At 31.1% G+C, this 22,165-nt stretch overlaps 1 protein-coding gene across 1 annotated transcript; it reads left to right on the top strand.

The window, feature by feature from the left end:
- Positions 1–3,880: 3,880 nt before the first annotated feature.
- LOC127723477 (uncharacterized) lies at positions 3,881–7,021 on the top strand. Its single transcript, XM_052230130.1, has 2 exons — positions 3,881–4,035; positions 6,036–7,021. Exons 1-2 carry the CDS (start codon positions 3,914–3,916, stop codon positions 6,370–6,372), a joined length of 459 nt encoding a protein of 152 aa, XP_052086090.1. The 5' UTR covers positions 3,881–3,913; the 3' UTR covers positions 6,373–7,021.
- Positions 7,022–22,165: the final 15,144 nt, after the last annotated feature.

The following is a 22,165-nucleotide window of genomic DNA, read 5'->3' as shown; positions in this document are numbered from 1 at the left end:
CATTTTTTTCTTTTCAGGAAGGAGTTTTTTTTATTATTTATAAAAAATTATAAAATTCAAAACTCAAATTTAAATAAAAAATGTTTTTGGGTTGTTCTAAAAAATGAATAAGGTTTTTGAATCAAGATGGGAACAAATTCTTTGACCTAAACGAAAGCCCCCCCTCTTTTTTTAGCTACACAAACCCAAAAATGAATTGTGGTGTCCAAAAGAGATACAAGACACCTATTTTAGTAAAGCAAATTTGACTGGCAGTTTTGCGAACGGCAAAAATCTAAATGCTGTTTGTCAATACCTTCTACTTATATTCCAAGTGAAAACAATTACTTAAATGTTTAATAAAAATAAATCAAAATTAAACTACATGGGGGATTATTCAGGGTATTACAACTTAGTTGCACCAAAAGGGTATCTTACTATATATACCAAATTAGTCCTTCATTCTTCAAAGTTTAGTTTAGCCATAATAAAAAGGAGTATATAACAGCAATAGAATGTCATAAACAGTGCAGAATAAGTCTGTTCACATTTCAGGCAAAATTTATACTGTTGAGATAGTGTCAAGACATATTTAAGACTGTCAAGAATGTGTCGAGACATATTCAGACATTATTTAGAATGTCAAGAATATGTCGAGACATATTCAGACATTATTAAGAATGTCAAGAATATGTCAAGACAGATCGAGACAAATTTAAGACAGTCAAGAATTGGTCGAGACTAATCCAGACTCTTATCAGATGATACAGGAAGTGTCGAGAAATTTTAAGACAATGTTCATACTGTCAAGACACTTGTCAAGAAAAATCAAGAACCTTATTAGACAAATTCATACTATGTCAAGAATTTTTAAAAATTATTCAGACAAATTAAGAATGTCGAGTAAAAATTCATGCAAATTCAGACAAAAACTGGTCTTTTCAGACTTTTTGACTTTTGTAGTGAGACCGATTGCAATTTCAAAGCCCGATTAACCACTTCCCCTTTTTGCATATGGAAATTGACCTACAATTGTCGTAATAAGGTACGCTCGTGGTTAAAATAATTCGAAAGCAAAATCTCTAAGCCGCTTCAATGCTTACTACCTGAAAAGTGCTTTCATAAACCATCCAAACCCGTCAGGTTGCCCTTATATTAATAAGTTGGGACTTCAGTTTTATTTTTTTTGGAGCTTGAAATAAGCAATCAAAATTGATGATTTAATGAATACAAATGCACTGCGCTTGCCACTGGTTTACGGTACATTCTAAATAACCCGGAATATACAATTGATATAGAAAAATATTCATTTCAGAATTACGATGAAGTTTTGTTGTTTGATTGTTATCATCCTCTGCACAATTCGTGTGTCTAATGGCGACAGTAAGTATGTCATAACTTGCGCAGCATGTTCACTTAATGGTTAACACGCTTTTTAAACTGCTTTTATGACCGCCAAAAACTTATATTTTGACGTGTGTACTGCTGAGATTCGGGGTGAAGGTCAAAACAAGTTCCGCGTGCAAGATAACTTTGAACTCTGTTTGCCAAGCTAAACATAGTTTAATCAAAATAGTATTTTCGTACAAGACCGCTTTCAATCGATAAAATGTTTACAACATTTGTAAACACTAGAGTTGAGGAGACATTTAAAGTGGAATAAAAACCGTCGAAAAGTGCTGATGTTCAAAAAACTCACTAGAGAAATGCGTATGAGCGTTGCTTAAGTTACCAGAATCTCCATATTGGGGATGCTGACATTGATAAATATGATTTTTCAAGTAAAGATCAAACAAATTACATTTAATGTTCAATTCAACACATTTCACCAGAAAAAAAAAAACAAACTGTTAGATGAATATGTATGCACATAATTTGAACAAATTGGTTAAGGTACTAGTACTCGTAACTCGTAAGTAATGTATGTAAGGTATCGTTTTACAGTAGTAAGTTAAGAACACGTAGGTAGATATTGAAATTCTGATTTAAACTTTTAACCCTGCCAGTGGAGATCAAAATGAGAGGTTTGGTTTTCAATAGATATGGACTTTCTAGAAACTCATTTCTGCGTTTATTAATTTTATTTAAAAATGAAGATTTGAAGCAATTTATTTTCCTAGTTCGGTAGTATAACTTTCTTCGCGGCAATGAAAAACAACAAAGTGTTAACGATTAGCGCTAATTAGTAAAGTGTTATTTTCATTTTTCATTCAAAACTGTGTCGTGGTGTATTTAATCTTTACATTCTTATTACTATGTTTACGAATGTATTCATACAACATACGAGTCAGCATGAGGACGAAATAGTACTTTATTTCACGCTTAAATGCGGGTTAGTTATCTAAATTTATTTGCATGATCAAATATCTAAGTATAAAAGTGTAACATAGCGATGAGAATATAAAATTTAAATGACACCAACTTTTAAATACCTGACAGAGTGAGTGGGTAAATTTAGATAACGAAAGTGGAAATTTCAGTTGGATTCTATCCAAGCGTTCATTTTGTTCAAAAGACAAGAAAACTTATTTGAAGCAAGGGTAAGTTTGTTTTTTTATTAACTATTCTTCTCAAAATGAACATAATTCATCTAATGTAAAATGTTAATCTATCTTTAAATACATTATACTATTTCAACCAACGGAAAGAATAGAAAAGAACTGTTCTAATCGTGAAATAATCAGATTTATATATAATGTTGACATTTATAATCCTTACTCCAACAACACGAAAGAACATGTCGATTTTTAGATTAAGAAAAAAAAACGACAAAGTTTTATATCAGTACTTTCTGTCAGAACAAGAAATAAGTGACGGAGATAAAACAGTATTATAATACTATGTCTTTATATACACCTGTATTTATAGACTGTAAATTTTCCTGTCGTCATTTTGTTTTGCTACGTTGCTGTCCGTTGTTTGATAATGTAGTGTGTTTGATGTCATTTTATTCCACCCTCTTTTTTACTAATTAATTCATACACAGCGTTTTCGTACGAAAATCAGAGTGAGCATTATGACGAATAAGTGATCTGCTTTTTTTTTCCATCAATTTGTTTGTACAATTGGATAATATGTATTTTATTATTTAAAATGTTAATATGCATGTAGACAAATACACCCCAGACTTGCTTTTTGGGGCTCACTGTGTAAAATTAATATAGAAAGTTGTTGTTTTGATCACATATCTATATATAGAAGTGTGTCATATCGCTGTTAATAGGAGATTTAAATTACAACGGCCTTTAAAATACGTGACTAGGCAAATTTTATATCGAAAGTGGAAATTCCTGTTACATGTTTACAAGAATAGCAGAATTATTTGTAGCTAGGGTATGTAGGTTTCTCATTAAATATACTCTCAGGATAAACAAAAGTTATTTCTTAAACATTTGTATGAAAAATTCAATCAATTATGGATTTTTGTTTTATTGGAATGGTTACTCACACATTGTTAATGAAATCCAATGCCAGTTATACAAGTGAATGATTAAGTTAGCTATAAAAACAGGTATAAGAAAATGCCTGTACCAGTCAGGAATATGACAGTTATTGTCCATTCGCTAGATGTGTTTGAATACTCGATATTGCCATTTAATTATGTTAATATAGGACTTTCCGTTTTGAATTTGCCATGCAGTTCGGTATTTTTGCCATTTGACTTGTTATGCTATTTTATTTCTGAAAAAGATATTTAATCATTTTATAGCATTGTTTGGAAGATATAATTGATAATTTACAGCAAATATGAACAGAAACTCAAGATACAATGAAGATGATAGCGATCAAAATGTACTTGGAATGAGAAAAATTACGCACTGGGAAAAATACGGCGTCAAACGTTTTCCTTACCCTGGAAGGCGCAGATTCACACCATTAGTTTACCAATCTGAAGAATGACGTATTCGGGCTTACAATCAGACAGTTTGAAGTAATGTATAAAGCATGTTTAGACAGAAGGAAAGCACAGGAACAGTATATACTTAACCTAAGATATCCAGACAAAACTTCAGATGAATATCTGGAATTCTTAGAACAGTACAGATTGCAATACAGGTAATACTTAGTTATATTTGTAACATTAAAGACAATCATATTTGTGTAAAAGATTTTGGTAATGCTGATGTAATATGTTTAACTGTATAGACAATGACAATTGTTTACAAGAGAGAAATCATACTGCTGTAATACAAATAAAGAAAAAGTCTTCAACTAAAAACACTTACTAGTAGTTTGAAATTGATAACCATTACCCAAATATAAGAGGACAAAACTAATAATTAAAAAGAAAAACAACAAAGAAACAAACAAGTTCACAAAACATCGCATAAGACATGTTTACTTAAGAACAGGAACTTAATCGAAAATTGCAATTAAATGCAGATTATTCGGAATGTATAGGTTCCTGCCCTACTATATCATGTGCTGCTAATGAAAAGACACATTATTGATACGTTGCATTAAGTTATTCATCACCATAAAACAGGTTTGATACACTACAAACTTTGGTCAATCCATTGAACATGTTGAATGAATTGCAAAGCATGATGGACTACTACGTAGTTACAATGAACTGACAACACGAGCTTGTTTAGTAACATAATAGCAAATATTTCAAAATTTAAGGGAAAATATGACTTTTCCTCGAAAATGATTACATTTACGTTCCATCATATAAGGTACTAGTTCTATACGAAGATTATGAATTAAGTATTTCTGTCCAAGGAAAAAAAAAATGTTTGAAATAGTAAAACCATAGTCACTCATATTAGGGGAAAATGAGTCGTTTGTTTACGAAACAGCAATCATACAATACAAAATAGAATGCTCCTAAACATTTCAGTTTTATCGTAATATAGGTAAAGGGAGTACATGTCAAATATCAGTTAAATCTACTCAGAATATATTTTTTAAAAACTTTATTTTACTTTAAACACTCTTTTGAAAAGTTCATTAAAAGTGAGTTAAAAGAACATGACATTGCCCAAACAATTAAATCCAAATGATGCACACCTTTTAAGATCATCAGAATTTGTTTTCAGGTATAACAACATGCACGGAAGATTGCACTGTCATTGGTTTATTCTAAATGTTAAAATCCTTTAGAATTAATGAGAATATAATTTCTTTGATCCTCAATATATTTTTTTTTATTTTTTAATTACACACGTTTTCTTAGCCAAACTGGGACTTTGAATATATAACTACAATAACACGTTGTTTTTTCTTTTCTTTGTTTCTGCGCATCAATTTTGTGCCATGTTCTAATATACTATGTCCTTTGTTTTCTTCTACTCATGCTAAAAAGACGTGTATATTGTACGAGTATAAGTTGTGGTTATCCATGTTTTAAACTTTGAGTTGGACCAATATGTTTTGTAAATGTCAAATAGACAGCAATCAAAGCATAAAAAAACCAACAAATAGTTAGCACATGAAGACTTCAAAAATAGACTAGTGTCCCAGTCTAAAAGTACATGTTTTATGACACATTATTGAGAATATAAGCAGGTCGAACCAGTGCAGGTAAAAGTTGTGCCTGTCTTTACACCCATGCTGCCCTCTGAGGCATGCAACGCTTAATATTAGATTGGATATATGTGTCCAATCATGTGTGATTTATAACAGATCATTGTTTTTGAAAGATTTAAGAAAACACGAGACATTAGTTTTAAAGAGCTCGAATGCTTAAGCCGCTGGACGTTACAGGTAAATTCTGAGCAAGTAAATTGAAAGAGGTTTTATACATAGGAGGTATTACATCAAATGATAAAATAGTGAACATTAGATCCGAGATACAAAACAAAATCACAATGTTAACCAAATTCAACGTGTTATTAAATGAGACTTAACTCGAAGTAGCTTACACAGAACGTTTGTTCATTGTGTCAATAGTTAAATTTCTCATTGGCATGTTTTTATAATGTATTACTGAAATGTCATTGGAGTATTTTTGATTATACATTTTAGCGATGAATAGCAGTGATAAAACCTTATATACACACAAGTCAAAAAGATTGTCAAATAATGTAGTTAAATGAATATATATTTTACAGGTCCTGTAATGAAAATGATTCAAAGGAAAGATACTTATATGCATACTTAGTAAATACAGTTGGTACTGAAATAGACATACGTAAAAGACAACAATTATTTTTCATAAAAGATATGATAGATAATACAGATGTGTCGGAAGTAACAACAATATCAAGTGGAAGTTTATCAGAAGAACTTGATTTACCAGGTAGTGACATAGATATCATGTGTGTCATCGGAGACGTGGACGTTATACAGAATCTAAAGAATATCAAACACCCACGGCAAAATACAACACTGGTTATGGAGACTGATAATGATCATCCTGTATTTAGTAGACTCCGATTGATAGTATGAGGGGATGGAGAATCTAGCTTTATAACATACAAATGCTTTGAAGTAACTACAAAAGGTTTATATTTATCAGTGAACGAATTTGTAAGTAATTTAAAACAGCTAATGCCATATCTTCACCTATCATCACACGGGCCCTGTTTATCGAATAAACATCAATACTTGGATTATACAGTCTGTATTTGAAGTAAATATCTACCTTTCAAAGCGATACAATGGGCGTCACGTTATCGACAGCAATGGTCCCCTAGTTTTGCAATTGATAAGGTTATAGAATATGGTTGTTTGTTAGTACCTATTGGACCAAGGACTATGCCAGATTGTAATGTACTGTGGAGAGTATCTTTTTCTGTGGCCGAAAAACACCTTGTACATTCGTTTAATTATACCCAACTCCTATGTTACGGTCTCCTCAAACTAACATTAAAGCATATAGCTAACACAAACAAACATGTTGAAGGTTTGTTGTGTTCTTACTTTCTTACAAGACAGCTTTATTCTTGGTCTCAGAAGAAGAAGATATTGACACATTCCAATTACCAAGATTGTTTTATTGTTTTATCCAATGCATAAAGAAATTGATTTTATGGGTAAACAAATGTTTCTGTCCGAACTATTGTATACCTGAGCACAACATGTTCCAAGGAAAGATTTGTCCGGATAACAATGAAATGCTGATACAAGTTTAGGATAGCATAACAATTGATGGAATGGATGGTTTGATAAAGAATTTGTATTTCAACGACCATGAAAATTATTCTTTATTAAGTTTAAAGATTGAATTTTCGTTCATTATGTTAGACTTCTTTTTTTACAGGATATGTGGGACATATGCCAAGGAAGACATTTTCAGATGCGTGAAAGCACTTAATTTTATGGAATCTTTAATTAAGTCCAAATCAAATTCATTTATAATTGAGATATGCAAATATTATCATGCTGTAATAAGTCAATATGCAGCGCAATTACTACCACCACCAACAAAAACGACTGAAACGTACAACATACACAAATGTTATCATAGACATTTACAAGACGGTACGAAAACATATGCTGTTTCTGGTTGGTTGCTATACGCGTCGTTTTATTACGTTACAGGACAGTTCTATGCTACACTAAGACTAACTGATTATGTTCAGTCAAGATGTTCACCAAATATGATGTTAATAGGATGTGTGAACTACAATGAAAGACATATCAACAATTACAAAAATCGTGTCCATTCTACAATGACACTGAAAGATAAGATGAGAATAGCTACTATAAGAAATGTTATATACTTGCAGGACTCATCATTGATACCAGGGGAACTACAACAGGAGGTGAAATACCACGACGAGTCTTGGTTTCCTACTGTTCTTTCTCATTGCCTTAGATTTTTATGCTTTCATCATCTTTGTGATTTTTCTAAAAGACAAAATGCTTTACGTGATTTACACTTAACAGTAAACGATGTGAAGAAATATTTCATTTCGCCAACTTTATTATCTGAATCATTTATAACACTTGGTGTATGCTATGATATATCCGGTGATAAGGACGCAGCATATCAGTGTTATGACGAAGCTTTGCAATGTGATGGTAGCATATGTCCTTCAGCAAAAGAAAGAAAATCTAAACTTTTTTTCGTTTTAATATTTTAGCACCAACAGTCATTGGAGTTATATGATACCAGTCAATTAAGTAACAGCATACATTTGTATCTGTATATTCATGTGACGTTTTTTTATTTGATATCGGTCATTTTAGACTGAGCTTATTCAGCTAATTATAGGAGGTATGCTAATTCTGCTACATGTATGACATTGATCGTGTATGCCTTGTTAGATATTCGGAGTACTCATCATTGTGACCAAAGGAAATCAGCTGGAGGTTTAGCCAGTCATCAATGTTCTTACTGCCTTAGATACACATGCCATGAACATCTTGGTGACATGCTAAAACAGTAGGCTTTACGTGTCTTATATTGTAAAATGAAGGAAACATATTTTAATTCCATCAAATACATGTGATTCATTAACAATACGTGTTATGTGACATGAGGATAAAGACACATACTGTCAGTGTAATGATAGTGCTTTGCAAGATAAAAGGAGGACACTTAATACTGTTGACGTCTAATGTACTTGTAAACTTTATCATTTGGATAAAACTGAATATTACTTCAATATGAAATGGTTTTCGTTTGTTTTGTACATTATAACGAAATACAATAGTGTATTGAAACAATTTAAAACATTTGACTTCATGATCTTTTTTTGAAAAATGAATCTGTTTTGATTTCAATCAAATGGATTGTATTTAGATGTACCTTTACTGAATTGGGTACATGACTAGTGGATTACAATTCAAACGCAAAAGCAAGCGGTCTAATCCACTACAAACCAGTAAAAGTCTGAAATGGCCTATATCTGTACTCGACTGTACTGATTTTTACTCGACCAGTCTGAATTGGTCTGAAATTTACTTGATAATACTCGACTGTAGTCTGAACCATACTTAACAGTCTGAACTTGTACTCGACCAGTACTTAACCATTTTATACGTGTCTGAACCATGCTCGACCTAGTCTGAACCATGCTCGACCTAGTCTGAACCATACTCGACCTAGTCTGAACCATACTCGACCTAGTCTGAACCATACTCGACCAAGTCTTTACCAAACTAGACCTATTTTTTGTATCTATCTATTGTATTTCATCAATTTAGGAACTGTTTTTAACAACAACTATTTCCCCTGGCTAGAAATTTGAACAACAATTTGAAATTAAAAATGTATTCAATATAGCATTGAAACCAAAATTTCACAATAAACATACATGTAATATAACTTCATCACCATATTCATCAACACTTATATACATACATATATATCACCTTTAAAATAAAAATAAAACAAGCTGATCAAATAATCTCAAAACTGAATTGTGACTTATATTTTCAATGTTATTCAAAAAAATTTCAGATATATTTTATGGTTACAGGACAATTTTCACCATTTACTTAAGCCTCATATATATTTATGGTGTCAGTTGAGTTTAGTTAATAATGCAGTGAACATTTTTTTTATTAAAATATATATAAAATAGCATATAAATTTTAAAGCAACTTAATAAATTTAAAAAAAGACACCTTTGTTTTGTTAAACCAAGAATTTAATATAATCATGATAATAGAACTTCCATAGTAATCCTGTGATAAACTTTTAAAAAAGGAAATGTGTTCCAAAGTTACAGTAAAAATTTATTTCAATTAATTTAAATAATTTTTGTCAAAATTAAAGACATGGCATACAAGAAGCACTTTAATAAGGTTTAATTACCTCAGTACATGTGTGTTTTACAGGTAAAAAGAAAGCCCTATTTTTCTTAAACTTGTGTATTACTTATCTAGTGAATTCAAAAGGCCTTGCGATTTAAGTTTCACAGGATGTTGCAATTTTGAATGAATGTTATTTAGAATTTAATACTCTCTGACCAGGTGTGATCTTTTTCATGAGTTTGCCCCAAGCAGGAGGTATTACTTTATACTTCCCCACTAATCAGAAGAACAATTTTATTAATTTCTTTAATTTTTATCCCTTTTTGATATATATTGTATATAATATATCCCAAATTATAATAATAGATATATTACTAAAATAAGGTTAAACAATTTCAGTGATTTTGTTGGCTGTTGTTACCTCATTAAAAAGATAATTATATAACTATTGTACATTTTTTGTATGTAACCATGAAACCTATGTAGTTTTTATTTAGGAATTTAGGAAAATTAATTAAAAAAAAAAAACACATGCCAAACAAGAAGCACCTTAATAAGGTTTAATTACCCTCAGTATAGGTGTGGTTTTTAGGTAAAAGAAAATCTTTTTTTAACAAAACTCTAAAACTTTAAAATTAATATAATTAAATTATTATATAAGATAATTTGATTTAACTATCTCTATTCGATAAATCTGAGAATCATGTAAGAATGTAAAAATCTGTTTTCATAATATATCTTTATTGTGGCTGTTGTCATGTCAGTTAAAAAGAAATTTATTTTAAGTTAAAATTTAGAAAAAGTAGAGGTTATTTGGTCAAGTATGGTTCAGACTGGTCGAGGATTGTTCAGACCTTTGGTCGAGTATAGTTTAGACTGAAAAAAATAGGTCGAGTACAGGTCGAGAATGGGTTAAGACTGTTTCAGACTGGTCGAGTAATAGTTCAGACTATTTAAATGGCAAAGATAAGGGTCAAGTACAAATGAGTACAGTCGAGTATGGTTAAGACTGGGGTCGAGTAATGTCGAGTAAAATTCAGACCAATTCAGACTGGTCGAGTAAAAATCAGTACAGTCGAGTACAGATATAGGCCATTTCAGACTTTTACTGGTTTGTAGTGATCTATATAAAAAAAAAAGCTATGAAGGAGAAACACTTATGAACCACATCAATAAATGACAACCCCTGAACATCAGGTTCCTAACTTAGGACAGGTGCCAACAAAGACAATGGGTTCTAAGTTTTAATAGGTACCAACTTTAACCCTTATCTGAAACAATAGTGTAACATCACAACATAGAAAGACACACTATAAAGTATCAATTGAAATAGCCTAACTCAACCAAAGACATATAAACACAAACAAGTGAGTATACACTGAACGATTAAATTTGATTTATGACACAATGATAATAAAAAAATCAATGAAATAAGGGTTGATGTTCAACAATTTCAGAAAGACAACCATAACCTTGAACACAATGCCACCAAATAGAATAATGTACACAGGTAAATGAAAATAATTTTGTTGTAAGGTATACATTTATGGAGAACGAACATGTTCTTACCAATAAATAATTTTGTTTTTCATAGTACGAGAATAGAGGTGAAAATTTATAGTCAAACCAAACACTTATCAAAGCTGGTATATATCAAAAATAGAGAGACGAGATAAAACACTAGATAAGTAAACATTAAATAACAAAAAAAATATTACAAATTGTATCAACAGGTCCAATCAACACGATCGTACGATTTGTGATTACTCGCAGTTACTATAAGCTAGTTTAAAGCCAAAAACAATTAATAATAAAAAATCAGGCGTCAGAGACTACAATTAACTAAATCACATTCAAGCGATTTAGTATTTTAACGTCATGGACAGTCGAAGAAGACATTACTTGCCTTCCCTTTCATTTTGAATATGGGCAACGTATGATGGACCCTAATCTAAGTTACGAAATAACGGTTGCCCTAAGATATCCACAAACCTCAAAGGAACATGACATTGTTGTTTTTTTAAATATAATTCGAAGTATATACGCATATATATGTAATTTTTTCAGATGAGCCCCCTTTACAAACAGGCGATATAATACACTATATGAAAAAACAGTCATATTTATTTGATTACGTTTACAATTTCAATCCTTATTTGTTGAAAGCTTCAGTAACAAGAAAATTCATTTCGTTTTTATAATCATCATTCGTAAAAAAACCAACAAAAAAAGCCCACAAAAACGGATGTTTAATATCAAAACGGCGAAAAAAAAAGGAATGTTTGCATGCAGCGCAGCATTATAATTATACAATAAATGTTCCTAAGTCATTTTATATAGACTTTTGTTTCCATTTTTTTGTTTCCCTTTTTGTCTTTTGTTGTTGCCATGTTGTTGTCCATTTTTCTCATTGTCTTGGTGCTCTTACTTCTACATTCTCTTTTATATCGTTACGAATGTTTTCATAAAATTAAGAATGGAAATAGGGAATGTGCCAAAGAGACAACAACCCGACCATAGAGCAGACAACAGCCGAAGGCCACCAATGGGTCTTCAATGTAGCGAGAAACATCCCTCAGCCGGCCCCCAAACAAACATGTATACTAGTTCAGCGACAATGGACGTCATACTAAACTCCAAATTATACACAGGAAACTAATATTAAAAATGATACAAGACTAACAAAGGCCAGAGGCTCCTGACTTGGGACAGGCGCAAACATGCGGCGGGGTTAAACATGTTTTTTGAGATCTCAACCCTCCCCCTTTACCTCTAGCCAATGTAGAAAAAACAAACGCACAACAGTACGTACAGTAAAACTCAGTACAAGAGAAGTCCGAGTCCGATGTCAGAATAAGAAAAAACAAAAGAAAATAAACAAAATGACAATAATACATAAATAACAACAGACTACTAGCAGATACTGACATGTAAAAGCGTAAACCGTCAGCCTTCCGTCTAAATATGACTTTGTTTAAACATTTCACATTTGAATGCAGGTTCTTTATTTAAATTCATTTGTGTCATCATATATCTATTATTAACAAAATTGTATTGACGCGAAAAGAATATACATTGTATAAAATATAAAATAAAACTACCTTAAACAATAGACTATAGTAGTAACTATAAAACTAAAAAAATAGAACTTTGATTATTCTTTGCACATTCGAGTGTGGTTTGTTTATCTAAATGTGATTTCTTTATTGAGTATCGAAAAACGGAAGAATAACAAAGCGATGGGAATATGAATTTTAATACCAACAACCTTTCAAATACCTTAAACAGTGACTCGATACATTTGATAACGAAAGTTCAAATTTTTGTTGGATCCGATCCAAGCGTCCATTTTAATCAAAAAACTAAAAAACATTATTTGTAGCTAGTGTAAGTTTTTTTCAATAACTTTTCATCTCAGATTGGAAACAAAATATACCGTAAACAATTTTATTAACTTTCTATGCAATACACATATTCATACTGGAAAGATATATCAAACAGATATAACAAAAATTGCCGAACCCGAAGTTAAATTCTAAACGAGAAAGTTCATAAAAACTGATTGAGCAATGCATTAGTCTTTATCAACAAAAGGAACAAAACGAAAACAACTGATATATTCCTGATTTCTTATATGACATGTTGACATATTTATTCTTTCAATATTCTGACTCCTGCTAAACAAAAATAAAAAAAATTAATCATTTTAAAGAAAGAATACGACGTTAGTTCAAATAGCTTCTTTATCTGAGAACTACAAGAAAAGAGATAGAATAAGAATGTTTATACTAATCAGTTTTCTAAGGCAAAAGCGACCGTGTTATCATATATCACATGTTGTTTCCATTTCCGTCATATAATATTGCCATGTTGTTGTTCGTTTTCAGTTGCCCTAATTTGTTTCAACTCTACATTATTCTTCCTATCTTAAGGAATGTATTCTTACAAACCGTAAATCGTACGAGTCGGCACTAAGGTATAAAACTACCAATTCATAGCCCTATTGTTTTATATGTTAGATTCTGCAATTTTAAATATTAATGGCTACTTTGTTTTAATTTAAAATAAAGTTGAAGGTATTTTGTGTTAAAACTATACCATATCCTAACTAGTGCTGAAAAATCAACATACATTTAATTGCATATAATAGCATACAGGTTCCCAGAAGTTTGATAGTACAAATATAGATACTTCTGATCTGAACAATAGGACAAATATGCAATCCTAATAAAATTTTATATACTTTTTCATCATTGAAAAAAAAACGTTCAACAAGGGTTTAACTGTCTTCAAGTTTTCATTTGATAACATAATTACCATAAAATTTCATCTATCAACAAAGATTCGGATATGAGCAGGAATTATTTTCTTTATAAATATGTACTGCTTTCTTCGTTGTTCTTGTATGTTCTATCCGACTGGAACATGATTAGTGGTTTATACCATCAGACAAAATAGTACTTCTTGAAAATTTCAGTTTCATTTACAAGTTATTCCTCTAAACTTATTTGTAATTCATTCATCATGTTCATACAAAGTGTATCCGTACGTAGATCAGATTCAGTATTTGACGAATGAGTGCATCATGTATTACTTCAAATTTTGTTTATACAATTGGAAATTTTTTTTTTAAAGGTCTATCTAAATTATTTTTGCAAAGAATCACACCCAAGCTGGTGTTAGGGGTGATCTTTAACTTGCAGTGAGCTGATATTTTTTTTATCCGTGTTTAAGGACTTTCTGTGACTTTGAGACGAAGAACAGCAATAAAAGTGTTGTTCGTTTGCTTTTTGTGTTGTTTTTTTTTTGTTGTTGTTCATGAACTGATTATGTGTTGAGGATGAATATCCCATATCCTTAGGGTTTTGTTATAATGCAGACAAACGAATCTCCGAATGGCAATTTTTTGGTCTCACTGAGTCAAAGCCATATAGCAATTTATTGTTTTAATCCCATATCAATCAATAAAAGTTTAATACATCGCTAACATATGAGTTCGTGGATTGAGAAAACTAAAGTACTGGGAAAAGTACGGCGTTAAACGTTTTCCTTACCCTGGAAGGCGCAGATACACACCACTAGTTTACCAATCTGAAGACGGAGGAATCATTATCTCAAATGACGTTTTCGGGCTGACTATCAGACAGTTTGAACAAATGTATACAACTTGCATAGACAGACGGAAAATACGAAAACAGTACATACTCAACCATAGATATCCTGACAAGACCTCAAATGAATATCTGGAATACTTATAGGATGGTACAGATTGCAATAAAGGTAATTACATTGCTATATTTTGTAACTCCATAAACCAGAACATTTGTGTAGACAATATTGATGGAAAAAAATGAAGAAAAGGTCTTAAGCGGAAAACAAACTTAGTTTAGAATTGATAAAAATTACCTGAAGACAAGCGAAGCGGACAATACGAAAAACAACAAAGAGACAAACAAGTTCACAAAAAGTCAAATTACAAAAATACTGAATACTAAAAATACAAGACATATTGACAGAAGAACAGGAACTTCAACAGAAATAAGGGATAAAGACTGGTGCTCCAGAAATGTACAGGTCCCTGCCCTATTACATGTATAGCATGTGCTGCTCATGGCAAGATGCATAATTGATAAGTTGCATTAAGTTATTCATAATTATTACATGTATAGCATGTGCTGCTCATGGAAAGATACATAATTGATACATGTAAGTTGCATTCAGTTATTCATTATCTTAAAACATGCTGAATGAATTGCAAATCATGATTGACTACTACAAGTTTACAATGAACCGAGAACACGAACTTGTTTGATAACATAATCGCAAATATTTCACAAATTGCCGGAAAAAGATGTACTCTTTAATCTAATAAAATTACTTTTACCTATCATTATATGTAGTATTAGTTCTATACTAAGATTATCGAATAATTGTGTCCGCACCATGAACACACTGTTCGAATTACTAGAACCATAGCCACTTGTATTAGCGGAAAATGAGTGGTTTGCGTACGAATCAGCAATCAAACGATACAAAATACAAGTCTCCTAAACATTTCAGTTCTCGTAACATAAGGAAAGGGAGTGTTAAATATCCGTTTAATGAACTCATGACTGATTTTGCTTTGACACCAAATAGAACAAATGATACATTATAAAAACTTTTGCAAAGGTAATTAAAAGTGAGTTAAGGTAGTTCAGGGGTATAGAAAAAAAAATTTACAGAATTTTCTTATACTTTGTGAACTTAAACTTTGAAGCAAGAGATATTTTTACCTCTGAAAATGTTGAATGAATTGCAAATCATGATTGACTACTACAAGTTTACAATGAACCGAGAACACGAACTTGTTTGATAACATAATTGCAAATATTTCACAAATTGCCGGAAAAAGATGTACTCTAATTTCTCAATGGATATATAGGGAAAATGGACATAAAACCTCTTTGATTGAATTTTCACAGCAAAAACAAAATGACAGAAGTTGCTATTTTTTTCATACTGAAAAGCTTAATGTCTCTATTTTATGAAATTGGAATAAAATTTGTGGGTCACCGGCCATCCTAGAGATTTGTTGACCTCTGAAAATGAGTGCAAATAGGCTAAATATAGGGCAAATGGACATAAAACCTCTTTGATTGATTTTTCACAGCAAAATAAATATCAGAAGTTGCTCATTTTGTCATACTGAAAAGCTTGATGTCCCTATCTTATATAATTGGAATAAAATTTGGGGGTCATCAGCAATATGAGAAAAATAATTTCTTTTTATGACTGACTTGCCATGGAAACAGACTATAAGTAACAATTCAGAAAAAAAAAAACTTTTATGAATGGAGAAGTTTGATATCAACATATCTTTAAAAGTTTCCAAGGGAATTTAATGAAATTTGGAAGGATAATTAGGCACTGTTTGCAGAAACAAAAGTTGATTTTAGGGGTTTCCCATGGTAAAACACGGACTAAGCTAATATTCTATTTCAAATGTCATCATCATGTTGCTTGCAATTTCCATTAGTAAGAATTAATTAAAACTTCATAGGATAACTTTAAGTATCATTTGTTGATATACAAATAGCATATACCCCTTACCAACCAAAACATATGTTAACTCTAGAAAAAAAATAGGGAATGTGTCCATGGGACACTGTTGATGCCCTCGTTTGCATATCATATAAAGTTATAAAGGGACATAACTGAAGAATGGTCAAGTGACGCTACGCAAATTTGTACTTGATCTGAGTTTAGTGGTAATAAGTATTTCGTATAAGTTTCATACAATTTGGTTGAGGCAAACTTCAGTTAGAGAACGGAAACGAAAAATTCAACAGTTTTACCATTTGTAAAGGGGCATAACACTAGAACGGTTTAAGTGACGCCACCAAAACTTAAACTTAATCTGTGTTTTGTGGTAATAAGCATTGTGTATAAGTTTCATAACATTGGATGAACGAGGCAAACGAAAGTTAAAGAACGGAAACCAACTTTGGGACGTATGGACAGACGGACAAGGGTAAAACTTAATGCCCCCTCCTCTACAGCGGGGGCATAAAAATCATTTTTAAGCTTCATTTGTTATGATATAGAGGGACAATTACTCCTTATTCTCTACCAATCATATCTTTAGGACATTTGTCATTTATAGATATGAAGTACAACAATTTTAAGTCTTAAAACCCTTTGCCATAGACAGTTGTGCATCAGTAATATCTCAGATGTTAAAATGTTAAATTCTCCAAAAGAGTATACTTGTACATAAATGTGAAATTTTTATTCACTAGTGAATATTAGGAGTACATTGCAGATATAAGGTCCACTCAATGTGATATTTAAGTCCAATTGTCAGATATTTTAGTCAGGGGCGGATCCAGCCATTTTTTTAAAGGGGGTTCAAACCATATGCCCCCATTCAAAAGCACTGATCGTCATAAAAGTTGGGATTCGAACCCCAGGAAGCACTCACTTTCACTTTCACTTTCCATGTATGTTTGTATATATTTTCAAAATTCTTATGAATCCTGTATAATGCCCTTGTTTACTTGTTTGCCACATAATTGCTCTGTTTAATACTACATGTTCATGCTCAAATTGGCTTTTTTCATGTTTAAAGTAAATTCATTGTGTAAAGAAGAAATTTTTGTACCAAATAACATTTTGCCATTTAGGGTAAAAATATAACTTTTATTGTATAAGAACTATCATGACTACTTGTCAATATGCATTTTTCCTTAGCATAGCCTGATTTTAATTAATCTAAATTGTAGACTTTATTAATTCTGTCCATGAAAAGTGAACTGTACTAGTAAAACAAGTACTGTTAAATGTATAACTTTATCAATTATTATTTGTTCTGCAAAGTGAATACAATCATAACGAACATTTTATTACTGTGCTCAAACCATAATTGTGACGAAATATGATAAGTGTGAGGTGAGAGTCTGCAAAGTTTTATGCATAAGTGGCATTCTGACTTTCTATCTGACAGGTTTTTATGTGTCAATATTTGTGTTTCAATATAAAAAGAAATGTGGTATGATTGCTAATGAGACAACTCTCTGCAATAGACAAATGACACAGAAATTAACAACTACAGGTCAATAGCCGTTTCCGTATAGTCAGCTATAAAAGGCCCTGAAATCACTAATGTAAAACAATTCAAATGAGAAAACTGACGGCCTTATTTTGTGTACAAAATAATGAACAAATAATAAACAAAATAATTATGTAACACAGCAACAAAAGACAACAACTGAATTACGGATTCCTGACTTGGGACAGGAACATACATAATATGGTTAGGTTAATGTTTAAAGGCGCCAACACTCCCCCTAACCTGGAACAGTGGTGTTATGGTACAACATATGGAAGGCTTTTATTATTTGTATTATTCATTTGTGAACTCTGACTCTAGAGAAATGAATATTATCACAGAAAAAATGTGCAAAATGAGTTGTATGAATAGTCCTCATCTAACAGCTTTTATGAAGCAAGAAAAATGTGACGAGCTTTGTATGTACATTAAAGTCCATCATAAAGATTTCACTAAATTTGTATTTTACAATATCTTTTGTAACTGCTGTATTTCACATGTTATCTTTCTCTTCTACTGTAGGATAGTTAGTGGTTCAAATATATGCCTGTTGAGACTAAAATTACATTCGTTAGAAATTGAGCAAAAAAAAAAAACAACAACTTTTTATTAACTCGAGCTTCAGTATGCATTTTTAAATGTAAATACAATGTATGTGTTACGGCCTAAATTGACCCTGAATTATTTCCAGTGTTATTTGGCCTAAGACCATTTAATACTAACATAATATGCTATTTGTAATTTCCTTTCTATTTAAAGTACATTTTGTACATATGGAAGGATTATTTATTTAACAAAAACACTTAACAAATTTTAACTTGCTATAAAATATTACATCTTCATACAAGCCCCCTCCCCCCTTCATTCAAAAACCTTTATTTTTAAGGCACAGACTCATACATTTTTGTAATTTTGACTTTTGAATAATTTTTATACATCCGATACATCAAATGAGTATTCTATAGCTTTAATTAAATGATACATTTAATGTTAGGGCATTTAAAAGATATTTTTTCGCAATATTTAAATGTTGAAAGCCCCAATTGTTGATGTTGAAATTCTGCAATTTTAACGTCAAAATTTAACACCCAAATTTGAATATAAAAGTAGTAATTTTGTCTATAATATATATCTAATTGCCATGAAACTTGGTCCACAGTCTTTTAATTTAGTTACCTTTGGTAACACAAAGTTTGGTTAAGATCGGTTAAGTCTTTCTATCCTATTAGATAGGAACATAGTTATCGTCCTCTGATTTTTCGTTGTCTACAATTATAGATTCTAGTGTGAACATTGTATTACTTGCAATTGTTTTTCATACACCTTTAAACCATTTTATGCCTTAAAGAGGAAGTAAGGGGTTGAAATTACACTGTGAAAAAAATTTTGGGTCATGAATGGACCAGCTGAAAAAGGTTAAAAATTAGTATGTCTGAAGCTGTCAAATGAATTCAAGACCCGCTTAATTAAAAATTGACCATATTTTGAGTTAAAGCTGGTGACGTTTTCTATAAATTTGATATAAATTGTCCCAAAAGTAGTACAATACACTGTAAAAATTATTATTGAGAAAGCGCAGGTGCAATTTTTAAAATTTTCATTTGTTGTCTCAAACAGGAATCTGATGTTCAGTAGTTGTCGTTTGTTGATGTGGTTCATAAGTGTTTCTCGTTTCTCGTTTTTTATATAGATTAGACCGTTGATTTTCCCGTTTGAATGGTTTTACACTAGTAATTTTTGGGGCCCTTTATAGCTTACTGTTCGGTGTGAGCCAAGGCTCCGTGTTGAAGACCGTACTCTGACCTATAATGGTTTTCTTTTATAAATTTTGACTTGGATGGAGAGTTGTCTCATTGGCACTCATACCACATCTTCTTATATCTATATGTTAAATAAATGCACTACGAAATAACTGTGTTCCTCGAGCTAATTGCTGACCAGTCAACAAAAGTATTATGTACAGAGGTCTAATAAGCTTCAAAAATTTAAAAAAAACATTTTATGACAAGACAGGTTTTCCTGTTAGGAAGTAAAAGTTTTGTTGTTCTATCATGAAGGTTCTCCAGGATCAAATACATTGTAGAAGGGTCTGGATAAGTTTTAAAGAATAGAGAATAATGCATGTAATGTGCACAATAAATAAAGAAACTAAGAAAATAGTCATCGTTTTCTTGTTCACGGATTTTGTTTTGAAATAATTTCTGCTAATTTTACGCTTGCAAATTATTTTCAGGGGTTGTGAATTGCTTTTTGAGCACTTATATTCGATTCATTAGTACTTACTTAACAGTTTTCCACCCTTTTCATGATTTCTTTACATCCATCTTTCGCATATTTGCCGGATCTTTTCTAGTGTAAAGTCAAGGGTTAAACTGCTTCATAAGCTACCAAAATGAAGATCATTATCTATAATTTTCGATCTGTATTACAGTATTCACGAAAAGCAGTTCACGTGTGCGATTATTATTGTTTTTCTCTCTTTTTCGACGTCAAGAACATGCTCCATAGTTTAAGAACGGAAGTACTATTTCGACAATGAAAATTGTTACAATAAACTTTATTAAGTTTTGAAATTGCAGTTTATAATTATTAAACTCTTCCTCACTGTATTTAAATAAAAAAGATTATCTTGATAATAAGATATTATTGTTATGGCAAATTACGACAATATGCATGACTTACGATATCATTGCGCAACTTTATGCGCAGACGGCGCGAAAATTTAAACCCCCAAACTACCTTAAAGGGACATTGCATTGAAACATGCACGGACAATTGCACGTTCATTGTTTTATTGTAAATGTAAATTTCATTTATAGTTGTGCTTAAGTAAATGAGAAAATAATTTCATTTAATCCAAATATGTTTTTCTAACTTGATTAGCACATCTTAGCCAAACTTGGACTTGGACGTATACGAGTATATGTAGTTGTTTAACATGTTTCAAACTAGGAATTTAAACAAGTGTGCTGCATGTGTCAAATAGTTAACTAACCAAAGCACACAAAAAACCCTACAAATAGTCAGAACATTAAATCTTCAATAATAGACAAACATCCCATCCTTTAAGTACATGCTACGACAAATCAAAGATAACATGAAACATTAGCTTTAAAGAGCTCGAATGTTGAAGCGGCTGAACGTTATAGGAAAATAACGAGTGTTTAAATTAGAGATTATTTTGTACATAGGATGTATTACATTAGGTGAAAATTATACATTAGATTACGAGATACAATGCAAAATATCTACGGAAGCGTTTTAGCGCCACACATTTAAAAAAAAAATTCGTCCTATCTTTGCGTTATAACGCAAACATAATCATTATATTAAATATGCATAAGAATAAGGGATCGGAAAAGTTTATAATTAAACAACAAAATAGATATATTATAGGTATATTTCAATTGAAAGGCCAAACTTTTAAAATTTAAATTTAGTAGATAATAGCAAAAATAATGTCAGTTATACAATTGTGAAACTGTCAAGTCAAATAGTCAAACGGATCTTTCTGCTGTTAAATTACATATTAAGAAAAAAAAAACATGTAATTTAAAATTTTGATGCAAGCAATCGTTTTAAAAATCTTAGAATATGATAAAGATTCTTTGATAAAAAGTCATGAAATTTTCATTTCAATCTAGTGAGATTACTATAAGGTGCTTGGGTAGCAATTTGAATGGAGAGAACATATTTTTATTAATAAAACATCTTCATTCTTTTCATTCATTGCCAAAGGGTAGCTTACTTTAGAAGTATATTTATATTCGGCTATAGCTATATTAGCAGGGTTGATTTTCTATTTTCTTCGGTATAACTTCAATTTACTCAATTTTCTTTCTAATATATAATATTATAATATATGTATTATTATGGATATCATTTGTGGGGGCCTTTGTAGTTTGTCGTTCGGTGTAAGCCAAGGCTTCGTGTTGAGGACCGTAC

The sequence above is a fragment of the Mytilus californianus genome, unplaced genomic scaffold (assembly GCF_021869535.1).
Source record: "Mytilus californianus isolate M0D057914Y unplaced genomic scaffold, xbMytCali1.0.p SCAF_13, whole genome shotgun sequence".
Taxonomy (NCBI): domain Eukaryota; kingdom Metazoa; phylum Mollusca; class Bivalvia; order Mytilida; family Mytilidae; genus Mytilus; species Mytilus californianus.
Note: the sequence above shows the minus strand (reverse complement) of the source record. Positions and strands in the feature narration are given on the sequence as shown.